This window comes from Macaca mulatta, chromosome 7 (genome assembly GCF_049350105.2).
Source record: "Macaca mulatta isolate MMU2019108-1 chromosome 7, T2T-MMU8v2.0, whole genome shotgun sequence".
NCBI classification, from domain to species: domain Eukaryota; kingdom Metazoa; phylum Chordata; class Mammalia; order Primates; family Cercopithecidae; genus Macaca; species Macaca mulatta.
In genome coordinates this window covers 77701473-77726870 of record NC_133412.1, presented here as the reverse complement: position 1 = coordinate 77726870, position 25398 = coordinate 77701473, and the positions used below count along the sequence as shown (strand labels likewise).

The window sequence follows — 25398 nt, the reverse complement described above, 5'->3', positions numbered from 1 at the left end:
AGAGCTCACCCACTTTTAGCACAGTGATTTCTACAGTAAAAGTGCTTAATGAAAGTTACTTAATTAAAAAATATGTAATACTATATTAGATGTTTGTAATGGGAAAAGAATAATGTCCCCACTTACCTAAATCTTCTTACATGAATCCTCATGAGTCCCCACTCACTGGGCACCAATGGTCAGTATGTGGGGACTCTGAGTATGTGTATCTGAAAGATGCACTGGTATCACTAAGGGAAAGCCAGCTGGATCTGATTCCCTGCCAATGGCCCTGATATCTGACATCTGACATCTGCTTATCAGTGCAGGTCTCACAATAATTAAAATACCCGTAAGAATGGAGTTAGCACCAAAAGGAAATTTATTAATGCACACAGAGAATCACATTATTCAAAGGCCATAGAATCAAAGCATTTGTTCTCAGTAAGCTAGTCTACGTGGGAAGCCGGATCATAATGCGAAAGTTGCTTAAAGAGGAAAAAATCAGAGCAAGGATGTTAGAAGAGTCAAATAATCAATGACATCCAGCTAAGAAAGCCTAACAACAGTGTTCCTGGCTTCTCAGCAGGTTGAGAAATACTCCATGTCTTTTGCCTGAATCCTCCTCTCTCCCTTGTCCGGAGCCAGGAAGGGATCAACATCTCCACCATCCAATTCCAAGGCTCACTCTTTCCCAGGTCTCCGGGACCAGCCAGTGCCCCTTCTGAGAGATATATTATTTCTTCATCTGCGTCAATCAGGGCACAATGCAGCCATGATAGCCTAAGATCCTCAAGATTTTTCAGACAACCTTGGATATACATCCATGTTTTCATTCGTTTTCTAAAGAGGCCAATTATATTTTCTTCATTTCCAAATGTTTGGGAGCCACTTTATTATAGCCCCTAATGCTTTCCATGTCACTGAATTGCCTTCACACCTAAAAATGAGTCCTTTTGTTGTTTGCAAATCTTATTGCCTTGATACCTAGTATTATATGCCCCAGGAAGGGTAACTATTAATAGATTCCAAGTGCCTGTTCTGATTGACTGGTGGAGATTGCCCAGAGTGGAGTGATGAGAAGAATTTGGTGGCTGCATCTAGGATCAGTGAAAAAGTGGTGATCAGCTGGTGACATCTGCCATGAAAGTAGAAAAGAGGATTGGTGGCACGTGTGTCCTGTTTTGACACATGTCATCGTGAGCAGTGCTCTAAATTCAGGGATTCCGCTGGACCCTGTTAGGCATGCTCTAACCTTGGATTCACACAAGTGGAGGGATTCTAATGTGACATAGGTTTTGAGTTTGAATGCACCTGTGTTGAAGGATCGTATTCAGAGAAAGGGGTTTGCCAAGTGGATCTGCATTACTGGGGCTAATTTACCCATCACATAAATGAGACTAGCTTCCCCAAATTCTGAATTATCTTCTACTGGCCTTTCCCTCACATTTCAACTAAATAGCTGGGTTTTTTCTTCTTTTCTTACAACTTGTATATAGCAAAAGTGCCTTGTTTCTGGGTAGATTTGATTCCCTATTACACACTGCCAAGGTGTTTGGTAGTCTAGATGCAGCTTTCCCTGCCAGCTCTATGCCATCATCTCTGAGCCAACTTTTATCATGTACCAGCAGGATCTTGAAACATATATGTTTTTTACTTTTTGGAAAGTCGAACAGCCCAAGACCAGGGTTTGCTGCTAGAGTTCTGCTCCCAAGCAGACATTGATTCAATTATCAACATTCTTTGGATATGGTCAATGCATTTTTATTACTCCACCCAACTGTTTTATAAGAAATTTGGGCAAGCATCTACACTGGCAATCTTGTGAAATCCTGACTAGAAATGAAGTTGGAGGTCATCTTTCAAACCCACTTATTTGATAGATGAATACATTGATTGTCAGCCAGAGAGAGAGAGAGAGTGAGCAGATGTTCCTCAAGATCACGCATCTGGTTAGTGGTAGAGTGAAGACAAGGACATTGGTCTCCCTTCTTGTGAATTCAGTGCTCCTCTCTAATCACCATCAAAGTGCTATGAGGTCAACAGGCTGGCATGATTCCCCCTATTTACAGACAAGTAAATTAAAGCTCAGGGAGATTAGTGATCATTCCCCAGACTGTACAATAAATGGGGGGTGGAATTGGATTTGTTGTTCTGGTTAAGTTAGGTTTTTCAGGGGATGAGAGTTTACTTGTGAATAGAATGTTTAGAGAGCACACCAGTAAAGCGCAGTCTCCATGAGGTTAAGTAGAAGTGTCAGCTTGTAATAATTGAGTTCCATGATTTATTTTTCTAATAAGGCTTTGTGGCAAGGCCATTCAAGACAAAGGAGGAAAACAGGGTGACCCAAGCCTAGTCAACATGGCAAGCAAAGATACTTTAATTTAGATACTTTGGGCTCTCTAGTATAACCTTAAAGCAAACAGTAGCAATGTGATTTGAGGTGATTGTTGTCTGTAAAATGTAACACAGATTCAGTGAAACTGAAGGGCGAGGAAGGAATATTAGAAGCAAGGAGGTGGTACTCAGCGTTGAGGAGTATTGTCCTATTGCCTTGAAATGTGTTGCAAGAAGTAATTGTTTTAATGTTTGTTGTGAAAATGTATTTTCAAGAACTTTGGTTGACACATATTCACTCACAGTAGCTTAGAAGTTCTTTAAGGGAAGTATTCATGCCTTATTTCACCAATTATATAACCCTTGTACCTAGGACTGTACATGATATATGGTAGACATTTCAATTTCATAAATGTTTATTAAATGACATAAACAAGGAGACAAGTGTTCTTCTCAGTGAATGACTGATCTGGAAAGATGCTCAAGGACCCTAATTTGGAACAATCAGAGATCACAAAGCCGGGTTTCAGTACAGAGATGTATGGAGGGGTTGTCCTCCATTATTTTGGTGCAATGAGTGGACTCTACAACATGTTCCTTACCCACAGGGGTGGCAAGATTGGAAAACTCTAGAGATAGTTTACACTCAAGGGTGGTGAAGGATGGTGCTGCAGGAAGTTACTCTTATTGTGTGAAAATGGAACAGACCATCCTACAAGATAGTGGGTTCTCCATTCCCAGTGGGTTTCCAGAAAATACATAGAACCACATTATACAGATGCCTGTGCTAGACATGAGGTTTCAGTAGATGATCTCAAAGTTTTGCTTTTCTCTAATTCTGAGATCCTAAAAGCCAACTCTACAACAGACATTGCTTAGATAAGGGCAAAGTGGTAGAGCAATTTAAGGACTCATAATTATGCATGTGACAGGAACTGTGTCAAATATATATTTTCGTGATGCTATGAAATATTAGACCAAATTCACCCTTTGCATATCTACACATTCACAGCCTGAATCCTTTCCCACTTCACTCACACCTCAATACCTGTCACCTGCCCTGTCTCTTGTCTCTCCCTGTGACTGTGTTTATCTTGCTCTGAAGGCTTTCTTGAGGCATTTCTCCCTCCTTTCAACTCTAAAAATCCACAATCCATCCTACATTAAAGAAAAATCTTCATTTGACCTTTCTGTCCCTTCTAACTTTGTCTGAGTACTGAAATAAGTACTTTTCATCTTCTGTCTTAATTTTTTGGGCTTCTGGTCTTACCACTGAATTGAATCTGCAGTTCTGGGGTCACTAATTATCTCTCACGACCAAATTTAAATTTCTTACTTCAAGTCTAACCCTTCCTGAACTACTGTTGAATGACATGATTAATAATTTCCCCTTTCCCCCACACCCCCTGCAACTGCCAATGCTGCATAGTATTCTTGTTGAATGCCTCAGTAATGCTTTGTTCCACAAGTTATAACCATGCCTGGTCATTCTTTCCCTGTTCCATTGGTTTCTCTCCTTCCTCTCGTTTTAAGTTTGGGTGCTGCTATTTTAGACATCTGCTTTGCAAACCTCATGCACTCACATGGTTATAACCCCTTTTTACTTTTACACAGAATCTGTTTGAAATTTACATTTGCAGCCTCCACTTCTTCTCTCTTTGATTGCTTAATCTGTAAGCCTCCCCTGGAGAGTTCACTGGAGATTGAAGCATGGCATGTTTTAAATAAAACTCACCATGGCCTCCTCCTGCTTCTCTGAGTGCTAGCACCTCAGCAACCATTAGCATCCGTGAAAACTCTTTTGGGAGCTTCCCAAAGGGGAGTCATTTCTGAACCTGTCTCTTTATCACCAGCCTGCTGTGTCTTTCCTTATAGCACCTCAGTGCCACTTTTTCTTTGCATGTTGGCAGGAGCTGCCCTGGTCCATGCCTGGTCAGTCCAAAACCTGAATCTATGCACACACCTTCAGGCTTGGAGCTCTTCCCCCAGGGGTCCTCAAACTTCCTTATCCCTCCTGTTTCTTTGGAGCCTTGAGTGAGTAAATCTTCATTTCACCAAAATATAAATTTCTTGCCCTGGCCTACTAGGTCCTCAAGCCCCTGCCAGTCTCCTTTCCCACCCTCCACAAGAAGGCCCCCTTGGCTCCACCCCAGCCAGTCTGTCCCTGGTGACCCAGTGCCAGTTGCTCATTTCCACCTTTGCATGAGGCCCTCTGTGTTCATTTGTTCGGGCTGCCATAGCAGTGCTCCATTGACTGAGAGCTTCAACAACAGAATCTGATTTTCTCACTGTTCTGGAGGCTCTAAGTTCAAGATCAAGGTGCCAACAGGGTTCATTCGTTCTGAGGCCTCGCTCTGTGTCTTGCACATGGCTGCCTGCTCACTGTGTCCCCACGTGGTCACCCATCTGTGTGGTTTGTGTCCTAATCTCTTCTTATAAGGACCCCAGTCCTATTGGATTAGGGCCCACCCTACAGACCACATTGAACCTTAATTACTTCTTTTAAGGATCTCTCTCCAAATACAGTCATATTCTGAAGAACTTGGGGTTAGGACTTCCCCATAATAAGCATGTGTTGGGGGGCACACAGTTCAGTCCATCACACCTCCTCTTCCCAACTGCCCATCTGTCCTTTCTTTCACCTCTCTCTTCATTCTTTCTCCCTGTTCATCTCTCCCTGCCATCAGCACCCAGCAATCCCCATTTCATTGTCTTCACTGGATGATCTTTTCAGCCTCACCCTATGAGTTTGTGCACAGGGATGTGTTGCTTCATGAACCTGCTTCTCCTCCAGGTCATTCCAGTGCTGCTTCTCTGCCTCTGAATTGATTGAGAGCAGGGACTGTGTCTCTTGTCTCTTGCACACAGTCCTTGACTTGGAAACACTTGAGAAATGCCATTGCTAAGTTACTGTGAGTCCCTCCTCCCACACCCCGCTCCTGTTACTTCTCAAGAGGCCTTTCAAGGGAAAGGCCTTGCTTTGGGGCTTTTTTCCTTAGTGGTGATGGAGAACACAAATGCTAACTCCGTGGACAGCAAGGAGGAGGAGGGCTGAGGCTCCACGCTGGTGACATTCAGTGAGCTAACCTTTCCAAATCAGGAAGGAAAGGAGAGGGAATCTGGGTAGCCATAAAAGCAGTGGTGAATTCAGGGATTTTCTGTGGGACACACTAAGAAAAATAATTCTCTCAGAAGCTTTGGAGAAAGTGCTGTTTCTTTGACCTAAGGGATTGAAGATTCTAGATAGAACCCACTTTCTCTCCAAGCAGTAGGTTGGCTGGGAGGCTCCTGCTGGGAGTAGAACCAAGCCCGTGGAGGGAAGCCCATTGTGTCTTGGTGTCCCACAGAGGAAGACAGCTGGGTGTCACGTGCTGGAAGTGGCGTTATGATGTGCTGGCTGAGCCCCGAGTGCATTGCATTTCTGGGCGGACTCCAGAGTGAGGGTCTTGAAGGTGGGTTGCTACGGTCTTCTGCTGTCCTCCCTAATGACGCAGGGCAAATGTTTGAGGCCGTGCCCAGGAGAGACACGCCATTCGGTTAAAGATCCCCCTGCCTTCCTAATCCTCCCTCCTTTCATCCTCCCATGCTTCCTTCCTTTCCCTTCATCCCTTTTCTTCTTTCTCCCCCTCCGCCCCCGCTCTCGCCCCTCATTCACTGTCAGGAAGGGCCATGCCAGAAGGGCCTGTTCAGCGTGGCGTGGCAGCGGCAGAGGCTAGCAGCAACGGCAGCTTCCACAGTGAGTCTGGATTTGATTTCTGGGACCAGGGGGCTGGGCAAGGCAGTCCACACACAGACTGACAGCTTGCAGGCTTTGGAGAGGCACTTCCATGGGCCGGGGCCTGCTTCCAACCTCTCTTTCCTTGCCTCCCACTGTGGGGCATCATTTAACTTCCATGGAAGTTTCCTGCCAAAGCCGTTGATGTGCTTGGGATGTCTCATGGGGAGACAGCATGGTGGGGGGTGGCGGGCCATAATCTGCTAAAATTAGATGCACAGCCGGGAGAGCCACCGGAGTTGACATGGCTGCCAGGGCTTCTGTCCAGACCTGTGCGTGTGGTGGAGGCTGGAGGCTCTGCATGGACGATGGTTTGGCTGCTTTCTTGCATTTCAGGAGGTGTGACCTTGAGTTTTGAGTACACTTTGGGTGCCTACACTCCACAGGAGACTCCTTATAAGGACATAAGAATGCTCTAAGTGCACAGACTAGAGGGTCTAAGAACTGGAGGTCTCCCCGTTGACCTCAGATGAAGCGTGGTCTAACAGACCTGATGCTCAGGATGGTCATTACAGATCCTCCATGACTGAGTCAGATCCCCCAGTGCTTGCAGGGAGGCTTTTGCCCTCCCCATTTTAATTTCTATGGTAATTTCTGGCAGGGAGATGGACATACTGCAGAGTCAGTCGAAGTTCCATCTGTCTTGCCTTGATCGTCAGACTGCATTGGATGGTTTCCTTCCACTTTTTGCTTGGGGGCTCTTTTCTTCTATTTGGGAAATGGTTCACTTGGGAAAACAAAACCACAGAATTCACCTACTCAGCCTTAAAGATCCAGCCCAGACTAAGAAGATACAAGTCCTGCTTGCCATCTTGAGAGGCTTTCCACAGGCCAGAGGCTGCTTCCAAACACTGAGAAGGCGTGCGGTAGTTAAGTGAGTTCTGAAGTAAGAAGCTTCTGATTTCTAATATACAGTATTCTCCTGATACTGCAGTCTCATGGACAGGTGCATGGGAAGGAAGGCTTTTACAATTTCATTCATTTCTCTCCTAATTTGGTTAGGGAGGTAAATTAAGCATAGCCTCCCAGGTTCTCTCAGGATCAGTTTTATAGGTTTCTCTTCTTGACACTGCTCCTAATAACAGCATGAAAGTTTAAGATTTTCAGTACTAACAACTGTGTATAGCTAGGGTATATCAAAGCAAACATGCTTGGCAGCCTTATGAGAATTTTGCAAGCAGAACCATTATAGAAGATTAATCAATCTCTTATGCTTTTAGAATATTATATGTATTTGAGTCACATCAGGTTCAAACTCTTGGTTTTAGGAACTGACAGGTTGCATTAAAATATCAAATTTGTCAAATTTATTAATTAATTTCAACAAATATTTAATATTAATCTACTGTGTGTGTTTGATTGTCTAAAGTTGGACCCTTCTGAGAATGAAAAGGGAAGCTATTATTAATTAAATAGGAGCTACAGGCATAAATTTAGACCTTTCTTGGTAAATTGGGGCATACAGTCATTTTATCCATGTATCCTGAGTTATTGTTGGTGCCAGCGATTCAACTATGAATAAAATAGACAAAAATCACTGCGCTTACTGAGGGACTTAAAAAAATAAAGATAAAGTCTATAGTAAATTTAAGAGTGATAGGTTCTTAAAAGAGAAGTAAAGCAGAGAGGAGAAAAAGAAGTACATGTTGGTAGTAATAGTAGTGGTGTTGGTGGTGGTAGTTAGTGTTGTGTGTGTGTGCAGTTTAGGTAGGGATGTCAAAACGATTGCATTGCTTAAAGAATACGATATATTTTAGTTTATTTAGTTTCTCCAAGGAGGGCTTTCATGGCTCAGCTAAACCTTACTGCATGGATGAAATCATATCTGAAAATTCTGAGTCCAAATAAAGAAATACTCACAAACTTCATAATGACAGAAAGCAAAGAGAGAAAACCAGGTGGCTGTGGCATTGGACGGATACCTTGTCTGCTTGATGGTCAGCACAGGTTTCATCTCCCTCTGGCATCACTGAGATGGCATCAGTGGCTGTGGATTCATCTATTTGGGGAGCATCTTTGTAGAAAGTCCCTTAATCTCTGACTTGTGCAGGCCATTCAGAGCATCATAGGGCCCTTCCTTCTCCCATCTGCCTTTCTGTGGGGTAATGGGAGGACAGTTTACATCTGCTGAATACCTGCTCTAGCCAGGCAGTTTGATAGGGGCTTTGAGTAAATTAATTTGTTTAATTTATGCTGTTCTCATGAAGACATTATTATAGTTCCACTTTGGGGATAAGAACACTGATGTTTAAGCTCAGAAATAGAAAATGGTGGAGCCAGGATCTAAATCCAGGTTGAATTATGTCTGAAATTCTGCCTTTATCAGCCTCAGCATCTTTCCACAGATACCAGTTGACAGGAAGTAGAAGTAAGAAAAGGACTCACTGTGTGACATGAATGTCCCATGTGTAGGCTGATTTGCATGGCTGGATCAGGAGCAGTAGATGTGTTGGGGTGGTTGTCCATGTCTTTGCTGATTGCGCATGAAGGCACAGCAACTACTGCTGCTTTTTTTGTGTGTTGTCACCGGAAATGGGGATTGGCATGGAAAATTTTGGGGGCATGAGAGTAAATCTTCCTGCGTGTCTTCTCTCCTCAACTGAGAGGAGGCTTAACTTCAGTGAGTCAGGGTTCTTGGGGCTCACGCACGTTGGAAGGAGGGACCATGCATGGTGTCTGTGTATAGATAATAGAGGTGGGGAGAATGCATGCAGAGTGCTGAGACTGAACAAAGGTTTTTCGACAGGGGTTTGGGCGAAGAGTTGAGTTTGAAGATAATCCCAAATTTCCTGTCTACCTTTGTGAATGGAATCCACAGACTGACCTCATCCGGTCTTAGGATGCTATTAGCAAGAAATAGGATGTCTCTGGACCACATCTCAGATATGATGGTTATATTTAACCTCAATATCACTGTGTAACGTTGCATTTATTTGTGGTATACTTTCATATATTTCCCAGAAAAAAAAAATAGGTAGCCTGTTGTTTTACGCATAATATGGTAACCTCCTGATAAGGTTGTGTCAAGCAAATCACCATTTAGATGCACAAGAGAGACCTGTTACAACAAAGAATTATTTTGGGATGCCCATAACCCTCTCCAGTTTTCCTTTTGTGATAAAGGAGAAAATTTCTACCTGTGATGCTGTACTTTCCTTGGAGTTTTAGAGCATATTTATCCCAGGGTCTCAATGCATGTCAAGGCAATGTCTCTTAGTTTCACAACATGTGTCATAGGGGTAGAGAGAGGCCATTACTCTTGTCATTTGGCAAGGATTTTCTTTTTCATTACATTGTTACCATCACAGAAATATACTCCAAGCACTGGAATGTCCCTTGCTGTGGTCTTCTAACTATTGGGTAGGGTTACCTCATCACGTTTTGGTTCTTTATCACTTAGGAACCCTTGTCTAGTTTCCCCCGTCATTTTGATACTTGAGGGCTGAGGAGGAAAGCATCGTTCATCTTCCTCCATAGGATACTCCACTTCCACTTACTTGAGTTCTCCCTCTGGTAAAAACAAATAAGCAAGCAAATTAGCTTTTCTTCTAAAATGTTAACTCATCTCAACACAGTTGACTTCTCTCTTCTTCATCTGTGTGCTCTGTGGAGTCCCAGCTGGGAATCAGGGTAAAGATGAGAAGTGCCTGGTTATATTTCAAACTGACAAGGATAGTCATTCTTTTTCTGGTTACATATGGGCTGCCCTGCCACTCACACATACAACATATGTCTTAATCCAGAAGGGCTTAGCTGAAGCTTAAAAGAATAATACCCATGCCTTAGACACAAGTCTGCAAGGGCACCTGGTCATGAGTGTGCCTCAGTCTGGGAATCTGCTTAGAGACTTGGTCGTAGACACATCCCCCTTTACAGCAGCATGCTGGGATTTCAGGGGTGAGATGAACCTAAGAAAAAAGATGCCAAGAGATCCCAGAGGCCCATATAAAAAGGCTTATTGTGGCCAGGAGTGGTGGCTCATGCCTGTAATCCCAGCACTTTGGGAGGTTGAGGCAGACGGATCATGAGGTCAGGAGATCAAGACCATCTTGTCCAACATGGTAAAACCCCGTCTCTACTAAAATACAAAAAAAAAAAAAAAAAAGAAAAGAAAAGAAATTAGTCAGGCATGGTGGCACGTGCCTGTAATCCCAGCTACTTGGGAGGCTGAGGCAGGAGAATCACTTGAAGCCCAGAGGCAGAGGTTGCAGTGAGCTGAGATGGCGCCACTGCACTCCAGCCTGGCGTCTCAAACAAAAAGAAAAAAAAAAGAAAAAGCTTATTGTAGATTCATTCTAGCTGGGCATGTCTTGGTCATAGGTCCTTTAAAGCAGCATGCCGGGATATCTCCTCATCCAAACAAAGTTGGTATTTCTAAGGAACCTAAGGACAGATACCTGTTCATTTCCATGTCCAGGGTACACAAGGAGAGCATAAGACAAGCTTTTTTCACCCCTCTTGGCATGTGAGTGTTTTCCAGCCATCACTGAGGTTGTGAAGAGGGTCTGGTTGCGGTGAAGTTAGCTATAAGCTAGAGAGTATTCTGAAACCCACTAGGACTTTCCCAAAGTCAAACACCAATGTGGTTTAACAGTTTTGAAATTGTGGAATGTGGTTTCCCCCCTTTTCTTTGCTATCCCAACTCTTGTGATCCAAAATCATTAAGACTGGCCTTTTGGGGAAAACTAATACAGTCCCCTGTGGAAGATGCCTGTGAATGTATATGGTATCACATGTCTTCATTAGTTCAGGGAGTTTGGTTGTCTGTTCTTAGTCCCAGTCCTCTGGGTTCTTAACTGGAGATTTATCCAGAGATAAGAAATCTGCCCATTAAATAGTAACTAATCTTTGAACTCTCAGTTGCCTTAGCATTTTGCTTTCTGATGATCTGAAGAAATATAGTGTCTCAAAGCAGAGCAAGCCCCTAGAACAGGATGATAAGAGGTGCCTGGAATGGAGTGGGGCTCAGGTCTTCAAGGGAAGGAGTTGTGGGAGCTAAAGGGAAGATGATGGAGGAGGGGAGGGAATCTTTCTGGTTGTGCCATCCAGGACCACTCACTGAGCATGTTATCCTAGTCTCGTGATGGGACTTCTTGGTATGCATCTTATCTTCAAAGTTGGTCAAGTCCCTTTGCTTCCGCAATTCTTTTGGGACAAATGACTCATGAGAAATTCATATGACTACGAGAATTGTGACACCGCCTCCTGTCTGGCGATGATGTGGGTTCTGCTATTTCTGGGCTGGTGCCCACCTCTCTTGAGCCTTAGCTAGTTCCTCTGATTAGTGCTGCCTCCTCTCTTCCTGCCACTTGTGGCTAGCCCTAATGGAAAGTAGATGTCTGAGGCAGCCTCCAGGCAGATGCATCCGGCCGAAGAATCCTGGCACCGGGGCAAATGCAGCCCTCCAAGGAAAGCTTTTAGTTCAGACACCGGTCTCAGAGCCCACATTGTGAACTGTGTCCTGTGAGGCTTTATGGCCAGTAAAGCTCTGGCATATGGGTGCAGGCATGTAGGGTGGAGAAGGAGCAAGGGGGAGTCAGGGTGAAAGGAGGCTTATTGTAGTTTCATCCTAGCTGGGCATGTCAGTTTTTACATGGGCCTCTGGGATGTCTCTGAATCTTTTCTCTTTGGTTCATTTCTAGAAATAGACATTTTATTTCTAGAAATAGAAACTAACTGGAGAGTCGAATTTTCTAGTGTTTTCTCAGGATTTTTTCAGCTGCGACAGAAAACTCTCTACCTTAAGCAAGAAGGCAATGTACTGTCTTTATAATAAAATTTTTGTTTTCCAGGTTTAGGAATTATTTCTAGTGTTGGCTTCATTCTAAGACCTAAGTAATGTCACCATGTAGAGCCTGTTACTTCTCTCCCTTCTTCCTTCTAATCTCTACTCTGACTTCTTTCTGTAATTTCGTCATCATTCTCTGCCTCTCTCTTTGTCGGCCCAAGACCATGAACTTAGAGAAAGAGATGTTAATGGGAAAGATTTCCAAACAATCAAGGCTAATGAATTTTGAAAATTATGATGATAAATGCTGCCGCAGTTGAACAGATTATCTGGGACCTAGATGTTCAGTAATGAAGACTTGTCCTCATCAGGGAGGCCTTGCCATCCAGAGCCCAGCTGACGAGGTGAGAAATTATCAGTGCCATTTTTACAAGAGTGGGACTGGACATTATGCAGAGAAAAGCTGCAAGAGAAAGGCACAGGAAGCAAAGTCCATGACTGGTGCTTTTTTCCAATCTGTCTATGGAGGAACATAGATATTTTCTGATGTCATCTTTATGAGCACTCTCTGGGCTGGTGTAGGTTCCCATCTTACTTCATTGAATCTGCTGATTTAGATATTTCTGAATGAACATTCCCCTTCAGCTTTTCTGAGTGTTTTCTGAGTGTTTTATATAAATCAAATTTATAGGATTTCTATCACATTATCCAAAATCTGCCACCCTAACGCATCAATTTACATGCCTTAAAACATTTTTACTAATGAGTCTTTTTTCAATTTAGAATGTATAAGAACTTTAACTTGGTGGTGAATAAGAACATTGGTTTTGGGCCGGGCGCAGTGGCTCAAGCCTGTAATCCCAGCACTTTGGGAGGCCGAGATGGGTGGATCACGAGGTCAGGAGATCGAGACCATCCTGGTGAACACAGTGAAACCCCGTCTCTACTAAAACTACAAAAAACTAGCCAGGCGAGGTGGCGGGCGCCTGTAGTCCCAGCTACTAGGGAGGCTGAGGCAGGAGAATGGCGTGAACCCGGGAGGCGGAGCTTGCAGTGAGCTGAGATCAGGCCACTGCACTCCAGCCTGGGTGACAGAGCGAGACTCCGTCTCAAAAAAAAAAAAAAAAAAAAGAACATTGGTTTTGGAATCAGAATAATTTGGGTATAAGACTTGGATCTTTCTGTCTCAAGCATTTTTGAATAAGATGCTTAACCTCTTCCTCTCCTTTTCCCTTCTTCTCTCCCTCTCTCCCTCCTCTGCACTTTCCTCCTTCCTTTCTTCCTTTCTCAATACAATGCTGGTGACAATAGCAGTTTTCAGAGCCAATGCGTTTTAGGAGGATTGAGTGAAGCAGTGCATTTTAATTCATTTAGCATATATCCTAGCACAGTATAAACATGCAATAAGTTGCTGTTCTGTATCCCTGTTCACTGGGACAAGAACTTAGCCCAACTTGACTCCCAAACTTGGAATGCTGAAAGCATCTCTTTCTACCTCTGTTATGGTGGAGACCAGAGCTTCAGATAAATTAAGATGAGGGCTCTACCCTTGGGGATTACCTGCCCCAGCACTCAACCTGGCTTGACCTTTTGGGGACCCACTAGGTGACCCTGAGAAATATACTTCATCCCAGTTTCATTAGCCTAAAAACAAGAAGTCCACTTGCTCAAATTCCCCTTCTATATTTTTTGGAAACAGGAATGTGTGTAACAGAGGAGGAATGCCTTTGAATAACAACTCTCCAACTGTGATTTCTGGCTTCACATTTAAGACTTTCTTGTAGGTTCATCCTCAGAGCAGTCCTCTCCTGCCTTTTGACCTTGAAGGAGAAGCCAAGAGGCAGGGCTTGTTTATAAAGAGAGATGGAGCAGCCCACAGCTGCAGGCCTCAGATTATGGCCTGGAATGCCAGATGCTGCATGGAGGTACAGCTCTTCCATCTCTTTCATCTGAACCTGCCCTTGGCTTACACCCTTCACTGCCGAGAGGCACCCCGGGACTCAGTTGTAGAGTAGCAGGCTGTGTGGAACGAAGTGGACCCCAGAGCTCTAACCTTCTTACAGGGCCAGGAGAGGCATCCAAAGGTTATCCAGTCTCCACTTGACCAAATCATCCCATTTTGGAACTGGATGATACCTAAAGGTCAACTAGTCGAACTCTTTCCCTCACCCTACCAATTATGCAGATGAGAACACAGGATGCCAGGGGTGAGCCAGGAGGTATGATGCAAACTAAGACAGGGTCCTGGAGCTCCTGAATTCTGACCTATGCTCTCCTTCACTGCCTACAGCAGACACACACACATACACACACACACGCATACACACACACACACCCTCTGTAAAGTCAGGCTGCTGAAGCTGCAGATGTTAGGAAGGGCCTTGAGTTGAGCTTTCTTTCAGTGTTCTTGATGTCCTGATTCAGATGAGAAAATTATGTTTTCAACAATCTCATGCAATTTTTGAGCAGACAGGAATCTTAGCAAAACTCTAGTCCGACTATGTCATTATTCCAAGTATGAACATTGAGACCAAAAGAAAGCATGGGCTGCCAAGGCCACAGGATGGCACACTGGTAGAACTGGGACAAGAACCCAGACGATCTGAGTCTCAATCCAGTGCTCTTTTCACTCCGATTCCTGGCTTCTCTTGGTGCCAGACCTTCCCTCTGGCTGCCTCTATCCTAGGATGCTAGAGATGCCTCTAGGCCTTGCCAGGGCTGTGTGGCTGGGTTAATTGATACCCCTTTCCTGGCATTTCTCAGGGGATGGCCCAAATAGAAACCTGTGGTGCTTAAAAAGAGTGGTGGTACTCTTATGTTGATGAATCACCTTGCAGTTCCCAGAGTGCTTTGACTGCTGTTACCACCCAACCTCAGACTTCCTTGAGAATTTAACCCTGTTATTTTTTCCAAGTTGAATCCCCACTTTTAAATGAAGATAAAGGACTTCATCCACTGTTTCATGTCTGTGGTCCTGCAAGTGATCTGTGAGCTCTCTCCTCTCAGGCACCAAGCATCCTTCCTTTAAAATTAAAGGGTCTTTTTTCATGACTCAAAGAAAAATCCCATTTTCCATTGGATGAAGACTGCATTCAACTCCCAAGAAAGCTTTAGGTGTGTGAGAAGGCTAATTGTGTCCACCTTCTCCTCGCCCGTATCAAAGCTCCTCCAGCAGCCAGTCAGTGGATGGATGGGAAATTCAGCTCCAGCTCAGAGAAGCTAGATAAGGTAGCCTGTAGCCTACGAAGGACTTGTGTATTCTTTATGTCATCTCCCATGATGTGCATTCGACTTCCCTTTGCCTGGGGATGTGGCCATCAGTAATAGGTTTCTGCTGTGCTATGTATTGTTTACTGAAGAAATTAAAATATGCAGTGTTCCTGGTTCCCCTTTTTGGGCTTCCTCTCCAGCTACTTCTGGCATTTTCTGTTGGCAGTTAATAAAACAAAAGGGAGGCCCAAAGGGTTGGGTCTCCCTCCAACTAGAATGGTTAGTTTGGAGTGGTTTGGAAGTAGAAGATTTTACCTCTAGGTAAAGCTGCGCCTTTCTGGCTGATCTGTCCAACCTGCATTATGTGCCCCGACAGACAGAGTTCAAATGCTTCATGAAGGGCGCAGGCGATTAAGGACATAGAAATTGAGGGAGTGGGGGGAAGAGAAAGTATGGGTGGGTCTCTATTTGCTTATTGTAGCAGCACAAACAAGCAAAGACTTATCTTTCCTCAAGACAGCCTTACGTTGAAAGAGCTACAGTCCAAGACACTTGAAAATTACTCCCTAATCCAGCCTAAATCTGTATCATCCCTTACCACTAATTATGCACACGTACAAGTTCCAAATCAATCCCTTATCTTATTTAAATCCTGGACCCAGAGAATACCTCTTGCAAATATTTATAAGATATTTATACAACACTACTGACACCATTACAACTCTTATTCATCCCAATGACTGGGCTGGCACTTGGTAAGCCCCAATATATGTTAGTAAGTAACAGTTGCAATTAGAGTTGTAATGGTGTTAGTAATATTGTTTGCTAATAAATATTTGCAAGAAGCATGCTCTGGGTCCAGGATTTAAAAAAGATAAGGGATTGGATTGGGAATTTCTATGTGTGTCAGCCTCCTGAGTAGCTGGGACTACAGGTCTGTGCCACCATGCCCAGCTAATTTTTGTATTTTTTTTTTTTAAGTAGAGACAGAGTTTCACTGCGTTGGCCATGCTGGTCTTGAACTCCTGACCTCAGGTGATTCACCCGCCTCAGCCTCCTGAAGTGCTGGGATTACCCGGCCTAGAATCCCTGATTCAAGGATCCAATGCCATTATCTTAAAGCTGGTGGGATATTCAATCAGTAAGAGATATTATTAATGTCGCTTAAAGGATAACTCAGTGAGCCCATTCCTAGCTAAGTTTGCCTTTTGTGGAAAAAAACAAAAAAGAAGCTTCACGCACAGAATATACAGTCACTGAGCCTAGTCCACAGTAGAAAATGGCACATTCTAACCAGCCCAGCCTTGTCTTCAAAATTCACTTCAGTTGCTCCTCCTGAGTGTCTAGGCCCCTCTTTTGTAAACAGACTGAATCCAAGGATCCAGACCGGCAGTCACACAGATCTGGCAGCTCCTTTAAACTGCTTCCAGCACTTAGGTGGAACTGTCTTGAACCTGCAAAACCCACAAAAAGAAAGACTTGGAGTGCAGCAATAGATTAACTTCTATCTTTGGCTCTACCATGCTGACTGGCTGGCATATCATTCCTGAAGTGGTTTCTCGTCCATACATTTGGGATTATTGTCTCATTGTAAGGGTAATTGGTCAGAACGTCTAACTCCTTAGAAAAAACGGGAAGTGCTGTGTAACATACATGATCATAATCATTGAGAAATTAGCATCTTTCAAGAAAGATTTAGATTCAAAGTATTATGTATGTGCAGGTGTATTGAAGCCTTGCCATGCCTCTGTTTCACTTACTATCTCATTTAATTTCTGCACATGTTCTGAGTGTGTTATTATTCCCATTTTTATGCACAAGGAAGTCAAGTCTTCCAGAGGTTAAATAAATTCTCCATGATTGCTTAGCTAGCAAATAGCATTGACTGAGTTATACACTATTCCCTTCATTCTTTTAGATCCTCTATTTCCTTATCCTGTATACACATTTCTGATATGTTATAATTTTTACATATTTTTGGCCTCTAACTATTTAGCACAGTCAATCTTGTTTGAAAGAAATTATCTTATTTTGGCTCAATAAGTCTGAATCTAAACTAGAACCTAACTCTCAGTACCTGAGCTATGCAGGGTCAGATTTTTCAAAATCTAGGATCATTAAAAGGATGTATTCTGCCATTCTTTACTTATCAATATGATATTGTAACCTGCGTTTGGGGGCTGAGTGGATCCCTTTGAATCCGGTGTGATCCATGGATATGAACTTAGTTGAGCCCTCCAGCTTTGTTGAGTGACTTGAGCTCTTTTAACATTATCTTAAAGTTTGTTTCCACTGGAAGATATTAGTGCAGCCAGGAGGCCCCAGTCTAGCCATTCACAAAAGGAAATAAGGGTCAAATTATTTTTCATCTCATATCTTTGGAGTTGAAATGTCTGCTCTCTAAAAAAATACATTGCTTGGGGACAGTAAAGGACAATGAAGTCTCAGAAAGAGTGCTAGAATTTAGGCAGGATGAAGAAAGAGGGAAACAAAATAAGTTATAAAAGGCATGTGTTCCTGGGGCTTCCCTCAGAACTTTGCTCCTGGCAGATGCAGCTCTAGGTAAGAGAACTGGGGAGAATCACAATGGGCCTATTGATCCTCTAGGCTCACACTGCTAAACAGCTTGGCTCTCAACTCCTTGTATTTTTGGAAGACTCCAAGGGTTTTTCCTAATCCTGGGGCTAGAGGCTCAGACTGAGACAGCCATTCCACTGAGATTCTGCTAAATGGATGCTGTTTGTGTAAACTGTCAGAAAGCCCTGCTCTGAGGAAGCAATACTATAATGATGTCTTTGTGAGTTTTCTCTGCATTTTGCCTCCAAAGAATCTCAAGCACCTACTAGACCCGGGGCTGAGATATCCAGTTTGTCTATAAGAAGCTAGATAATAGTCTGTCCTACTTTACTGGGAAGAGGAGAGGCAAAAAGAAGGCCAACAATTCTGACTTGATAAGTCAGAAGTCTGATGTCACTGTAGAAAAGTCATAATCTCTTGTATAAAGCTTGCATCTGTGGAGTTTCCACAACTGGGGTGAGGCCACAGAAGGACATGTATTTGTGAGTGTGCACTCATGTATTGTAGATCAGAAATCAAAAGGATATCCAAACTAATATATCCCTAAGGCATGCACCCACACAAACTGGGGAGAACACAGAGTTCTACCAGGTGACTCAAAGTCTATATATATCAGGGTAGAAAGAAGGAAAACTATAGAACTGTTGATGAATAGAGTCAAACTCTGTAAAATGTATGATTTTTTCCTTTTTATTTGGAGACGGAGTCTCACTCTGTCACCAGGCTGGAGTGCAATGGTGCGATCTCAGCTCACTGCAACCTCTGCCTCTCAGGTTCAACCAATTCTCCTGCCTCAGCCTCCTGAGTAGTTGGGACTACAGGTGTGCACCACCATGCCCAGCTAATTTTTGTATTTTTAGTAGAGACGGGGTTTCACCACGTTGAGCGGGATGATCTCAATGTCTTGACCTTGTGATCCGCCTGCCTCGCTCTCCCAAAGTGCTGGGATTACAGGCATGAGCCACTGCACCTGGCCTGTAAAATATTTTGAGATTTATTCTGAGTCAAATATGAGTGACCAAGGCCTTGGCCAGTGACTCAGCCCTCAGGAGGTCCTGAGAACATGTGCCCAACGTGGTCGGGGTATAGCTTGGTTTTATATATTTTTAGGGAGGCATGAGATATCAATCAAATACACTTTGGAAATATATTTGTTTGGTTCAGAAAGGTGGGACAAGTCAAAGTGGGGAGAAGGGGGTGGGTTCCAGACTATAGGTAAATTTAAACATTTTCTGGTTGACAATTGGTTGAATTTATCTGAAGATCTGGATCAATGGAAAGGAATGTTCAGGTTAAGATAAAAGATTGTGGAGACCAAGTTGTATTGTGCAGAGGAATCTCCCAGAAAGCAGACTTCAGAGAGAGAACAGGTTGTAAAATGTTTCTTATCAGACCTAACGGGGTGCCTGGCTCTTAGTTGATTATCTCCCAGATCTGGAAAGAAAGGAAGGAAAACAAAGGGGGAAGGAGATTCTCCATGTAATGTGGATTTTTCCCACAAGAGACTTTGCAGGGCAATTTCAAGGTATGGCAAGGAAACATATTTTGGGGTAAAACATTTTGAGTTTTTCCCTTGTTATGCCAAAGTCATATTGGAAAATAAGTCATGATATACAGGGTTAAATAAAACCCATCTGATGAGAATTTATGGTTTGTAGGGCATACTCCCCAGAATCCTTAGATAGGAATTTGAGCAAGATAAAAAATTCAGAGCTTCGTCCTCAGAACCAAAATGTAAACCACATGAGACTCAATTTGTCTATTTCTGATTTGTTTGCCTTTGTGTATGTATGCTATCGTCCAGTAATACATTTACATTAAAAACAATAACAAGGCTCTGTGGGACTTCAGTTCTGTTTCATTTACTATTCTTAGTGACTTGGACAAGTCATTGCTTTTCTGGCCAAGATTTCTATGTCTGCAAGTAGGCTGGGTAACTTCCAGCCCTGTGTGTTTATTAGCTACAGCTTTAGTGTTGAATCTCTCCTTTCAAGCCCTGGATTCTGAGAAACTTGGATTTGAGGAGCTGGACAAGGTACAGTTACAGGGTAGGGCTGCCCCCGACTCCCCTGAAGATACACCAGGAATCCAGATGACATCTGGAGAGAAAGTAGGCTGAACCACCAAGGAGATAGGCCTAATAAATGATCAGGTGGCTGAGAAGAGAGCCAAAGAACTGGTTCACAATACAGCGATCAGTATCCACAACTCAGAATAGTCTCATAGTTAGACAGTGAGGAGAGAGTAGAGCAGGGGGAGGAGGAGAAAAGGAACTAAGGGATGGTTTCTGAAGGGCAGGCTCCCATTTCTAAGGCTCTGGTAGCCTCTCACATATGTGGAGAAGGAACTATTAAGAGAGACCAACAGTTGGAGAAGCGGGGCAGTGAGAAGGGTTCATCCCAGAAAGGAGGGCTATATCATTCTGATTAACTAGTTTAGAACAAAATCATTCTCTTCGCTGCTTGGAGACAGGACACATTAGAGGAAGACTTTGGGCCTTTCCTCCTCCATGTAGGCCATTTATTTCTGGAAATATCCAAGGGAAGTTTCACCAACCCCGTACGATCAGGGAATGATCAGGGCAGGACCGACAGGCCCAGGTCTGTATCTATGACTGTACACACGATGCACATGCATTGTCAAGCACACATGTCCATCTAAACCACCTCCCCACAGTGTATGGATGTGTGTATGTATATTACATGTAGCTAACCCATTATATGCAGCCATGCACGTGAAATTCCCAAACTCTCTGGAACAAGAGTGCTGATGATTTTAAAAACTGTTATGGTGGCTGCTGGGACTGCTAGTGGGGTCATGTTCAGGGTGACTGCCAGCCGTAGCTGATGCCATCCTCAGACAGCCAAGCAAGGTGGAACAGGCCAAGACCACTGGGGCATATGGGAAACCAGATTTCCCAGGGAATGACGAAGGCATAGATTTAGCTTTTCATGTTTTCTTAATGCACATAACCACTTTTCTATGTGAACGGACATGCAATCAAGAAAGATTAAATTTTAATAAATAAAAAACAATGGCACTTACCATAAATGACACCCTTTATGACAATCTCTTGATAGACCATTTATCATTAAAATATGTTGCCAAGGTTTTACCACTCTTCAGAGTTGTCTCCTCCAAAGTAGATGAGTTTCTTTCTCATGTACTTCAAACATTTCTGACTCAGCCCATGCAGATTAGGGAATACAGAGGAAGCTTGAATCCCTCCATTGGTTCCAGAAATATTATGCCCTGTGAATCCACACTTGCTCATTTTTGCTGGGTCTTGGTTTCTTTATCTGGAATATGGGTTACTTTGTGTCCTGTATACCTCATCAGAGTTGTGTGAGTGTTTTGAATCTCTTGGTGAGAAGCAGGCTTCTCTGTGTTTTTTGGAATCCACCAGCTGGCTCCTTCTGTAATTAGACACGGAAGTCTGAGAACCTTGTAGAACTTAGCTGAGTTTCTATTTAACCCAAAGCGGTGGGTTCCCTCTAACTGAAGAAAAGTTGCATTCACTCAATGGAAATGAGCAAGACAATTCTCTTTTCAGGAAAGGCTGGCTTGGAAGACAAGGGACAGTTGTGTTTGGGTGAGTTGGGAGGTAGGAGATTCCCCAGAGTGGAACACTGCCATGCAGGGCATTCTGCCCCAAGTAGTACCTGGAGCCTGAGAATTTGAAGCCACTAGACTTTGAACACCTTCTGTACCACTTATTCCTGGCCTTGAGGAGTGGGACAAAGTGTGAGCCCTAAGGACATGAATGAAAGAGATGGGGCTTGGGAGTTTCTGCGAGGCATCCCAGGGCTGGAGGTGAAACTGCTGCTCTTGCTCCCCTCCTGTCCCATTTTCTCAGTATATAGAGCTGATGGCCTGAGGAGGGGTAGGATACAGTCTTGGGGAAAGGCAAGAGGAGGACTCTGAACTTTGCATCACTGGATGCTCAGTCTCTGTACCTGTGGTCTTGAAATGTTTATGCTCCTATAAGAATGTTGAAAAAAATTATGTCCCTTGCACATCTTAAGTTGCCATCAAAAATCTTCAAAGTAATTTTAAATAGTTGCATTCAATGTAATTTCCAGAATATTGTCAATATTGACATTAAAAATACATCATTCCTTTAACACATCTGATGAACTTTAAGTACCAGAGCAATTTGGTACATCATCTATTAAACACATGAACAAGTTCTTAAACAGTCAATTTTAAATGGCTCCTGTTCCTTGAATTTATATTTTCATTGCAGTTACCCCACTGAATTTTATCTTTATATATTTTTATGCATAAAATCCTTTTATTGGCCACTCTAGCATAATTTACTGTGACAAAAATATGTATGAAGATTTGAGTTTAGTTTTTAATGGCCAATGATCATACATTTCTAGATGTTAAGTGTTTTTGGTTTGAGTTATCATTATGATTATTAGTAATACACAGAAATTGGAAACTGATTAAGTTACAATTATTAGTGATGCACAAAAAAGACAGTCGACAAAATAATATACATATCAATTTTTGATGAATATAAAAGATAAGTAAAATATCAATGGAAATGCATCTCATATTTTTAATTAGTTCATGTATTCATTAATGGATGTTGTTTTAAACTAAGAAAGAAAATTGATGGAAAAGAAAGAAATTTTGTTATTGAAATGTGACTCAATTCTTTAAACTATTATTTAGTTATATTCCTAAAATCACATATTGGTCTCTTATCAAAAATTATTTTTAATCTTCTCCCAGCTGATAATTCTTTTAGGTTTGTCCCTCTCCAGTTGTTTGAAAATAATCGAAAACTACCCAACTTACAAATGGATTTTTCCCCAGTCATTAGAGATTCATTTTCAACACCTGTACCAGTATTTTATACAGTTCCTTCCATTGTACTCTGTAGCGTTTCACTCCTGAGATTTAGAGTGGGTGAGAAGTTTGTTCTTCCTTTTGGAGAGTGGTGTGTGTGTGTGTGTTGGGGGTGGGGGCAACTGGATAAGGGGCTCTGCATTTAATTTTAGAAAAAAATCCATGTGAGAGCTGTGCATCTGCAAAATCCCTCAAAACTATCCTTGCCTGAGTACATGCTGGAAAGACTTCATGTTCTGCATATTCTGGTTTGAAACCACTTGTGTGGACACTGTACTGTATCTCTGCCTATTACATGGCATGGAAATTCTAGACCTCATCCCATGGGACAGTGGCTCTTGCCCTTCAGGGTGTGTATGGATAACGTGAGGTCTAGTAAAAAGTGCGCTTCCTCATGGACAATAACAAAAGACCGGAAACAATCAAAGGGCCTATTAATAGGAGGTTGATGGGAGAAACTGTGGCATCTTGGAATAGTACAGTGGAATCCTCTACAGCTGTAAAAAGAATGAGTGAACTTCAGTGAAAAAAGTCAAGTATAGAACAGATATGGTATGTTACATTTTATCTAAGAGAGTGAAGAAGTGAATGTAAATCCATATTTGCTTATGTAAAAAATTTTATCTAAGAGAGTGAAGAAGTGAATGTAAATCCATATTTGCTTATGTAAGAAACGATAGAAAGATAAACTAAAACCAAACTAAAATGATTATCTGTAGGAGGAAGAGAACAGGATGAGGAAAATCAGCAGAGGTGGGACAAAATTTTGCTTGAATGTACCTTGTTTTGTGGTTTTGACTTTGAAACAATGTCTCAGTTTTTACATCATTATAAAGCACCATTAAATCAAATGGAAAATAAAAAACAAAGCAAGTCCTAAAAATTAAAGGCAAAAATGAAACAAATAAGCCTAATTGTATATTACAGTGGTGGCTTCACCACACAGAAAGGAGTTACTACAAATGACTTTAAAACATGGCTATGTTTTCTATGTGCCCCTAGTAGGTAGATTCTAAAGACAGAAAGAGCTGCAAAGATTGTAGGTTGAAGGTTGTTTTCAGTAATCATATTATTAGTAATAATATTGAACTGTTATTTTGAAACTCTCTCTGATATACTGTATGTTATTTATACAAATTAGGATAAAGCAGGTAATATTATGAGTGTTAATAGGGATCAATATTTTCTGCATGAGAAGAAACACAAATATAAAAGTAAAGAAGTAAAAGCTCTGTAATTCTAAATTTGATTTGAAAAAAACCAATACGAAGTCATGATGTTTTTTTCTCTTAAGAATTTTTTTCCTAGCTATTTTTACAACAAAGACCTAAAATAATAACCACCCCAGTAGAGATGAGCACTCCAACGATCCATGTTGTGGTCTTTAAATTCCATTGCCCTCCAAAACCATCCAGGAATCCCTGGAGATATGACTGATTCAAAGGCTGGAGTAGAAAATGTAAAAGATGAGCCTAGAGTATTATTTTATGTCAGAAAGCAGGGATGCTATGAAGACTGTTTATTGGCGTTATGTGAGAAGACACAGGCATAGGCTTTCACTTCCCAAAGATGAAACACCAAGCTTCAGAAATAATAACTGCTAACTACGATAGAATGAAACACTTCAAGTGTGTGTGTGTGTGTGTGCACATTTAAAGAACAAGCATTGGTAATGCTTTTCAAAACCAAAACAAACCAAAACAATCCTCTCATTGGTCACCTCTGGAGGATACTATGGGATGAATTCGTTATTCTAATAACTAGTAATAAAGAAAATGAATTTATCTTACCTGTCCTGTATAAACTGTTTCCAGTGTAGCCAAATAGCTGATGAAAGGAACTTTTTATTTTTAAAAGATTTCCAGCTAATACATGCAGAAGGAATACCATGATTATAATGTCACCGTTTTGCAGCCACTAATGAAATAATGGACCTGGGCAATGATCATCAGTGGCTGCTAAAATTGCTAGGTGAAAGGGAACTTTATAATAATCAGATTGAATCCAGTGATCAGTCTTAACAGCACAAAGAAGTTTGTCTCATGTTGTGTTACAGAAAGAAGCAAACAGCACCATTTATGAACCCAGAACTAATCTGGGCTCTGGATACCTAGTCAGGTATCATCAAGTGTTCCTGATTATAGGAAATGCAGTAAGTAGAGGAACAGGTGAAATGACCCATGGGGATACAGTGAAATAAACAGACTGTGAGAATTTTGTGGGACAAGTGACCTGGGATCTTCAACAATCAATCAATCAATCAATCAATGGAAAGTTGGGGCAGAAGGTAGGGGAATCCTATAGATTAAGAGACCCTAGGAGACATTACTAGATGTGATGTGTGGATCTTTTCTGGATCCAACTTTCAGAAATCACTTGAAAACATTTGGGAAATTTTGACACTGAATGGTATTTGGTGTTAAGGTGTTATTAGTATTTTGATAATGCTACAACAAAACCATATGTTTCTGGTTCTTCTACCCTTTGAATCTAAGTCAGAGGCCACCCAACTCTGTAAAAGATCACATAGTAAATATTTTAGGCTTTGCAGGTGGCCCCTGTTGTGACTTTAAGGTGATGTCTTCTGTAACTATTCAACTCAGCCCATGTATTATGGAAGCAATCACAGACAATATGGAAACTAATGAGTCAGGCATGGTGCCATGTGCCTGTAATCAGAAACTCAGGAGGCAGAGGGAGGAGAATTGCTTGAAGCCGGGAGGTGGAGGTTGCAGTGAGCTGAGATCCTGCCACTGCACTCCAGCCTGGGCGACAAGAGTGAGACTCTGTCTCAAAAAAAAAAAAAAAAAAAAAAAAGGGGGGGGAACTAATGAACTAATGAGCATGGTTTTATGCCAGTAAAACTCTGTTTCCAATAACAAGTGACAAGCTATAATTTGTTGACCTCTGGTCTAATTCATTGGGTTTGGGG

General features: G+C 42.3%; 1 protein-coding gene across 14 annotated transcripts in view; it reads left to right on the top strand.

Moving 5' to 3' along the window:
- Positions 1–25398, top strand: part of NTRK3 (neurotrophic receptor tyrosine kinase 3) — a 386973-nt gene that overhangs the window by 349042 nt on the left and 12533 nt on the right. For 7 of the 14 annotated variants that reach the window (XM_028850223.2, XM_077937775.1, XM_028850222.2 and 4 more), the window contains one exon: positions 5978–6052. In XM_028850223.2, coding sequence (XP_028706056.1) covers positions 5978–6052 — 75 coding nt within the window. 14 annotated transcript variants of the gene reach the window in all.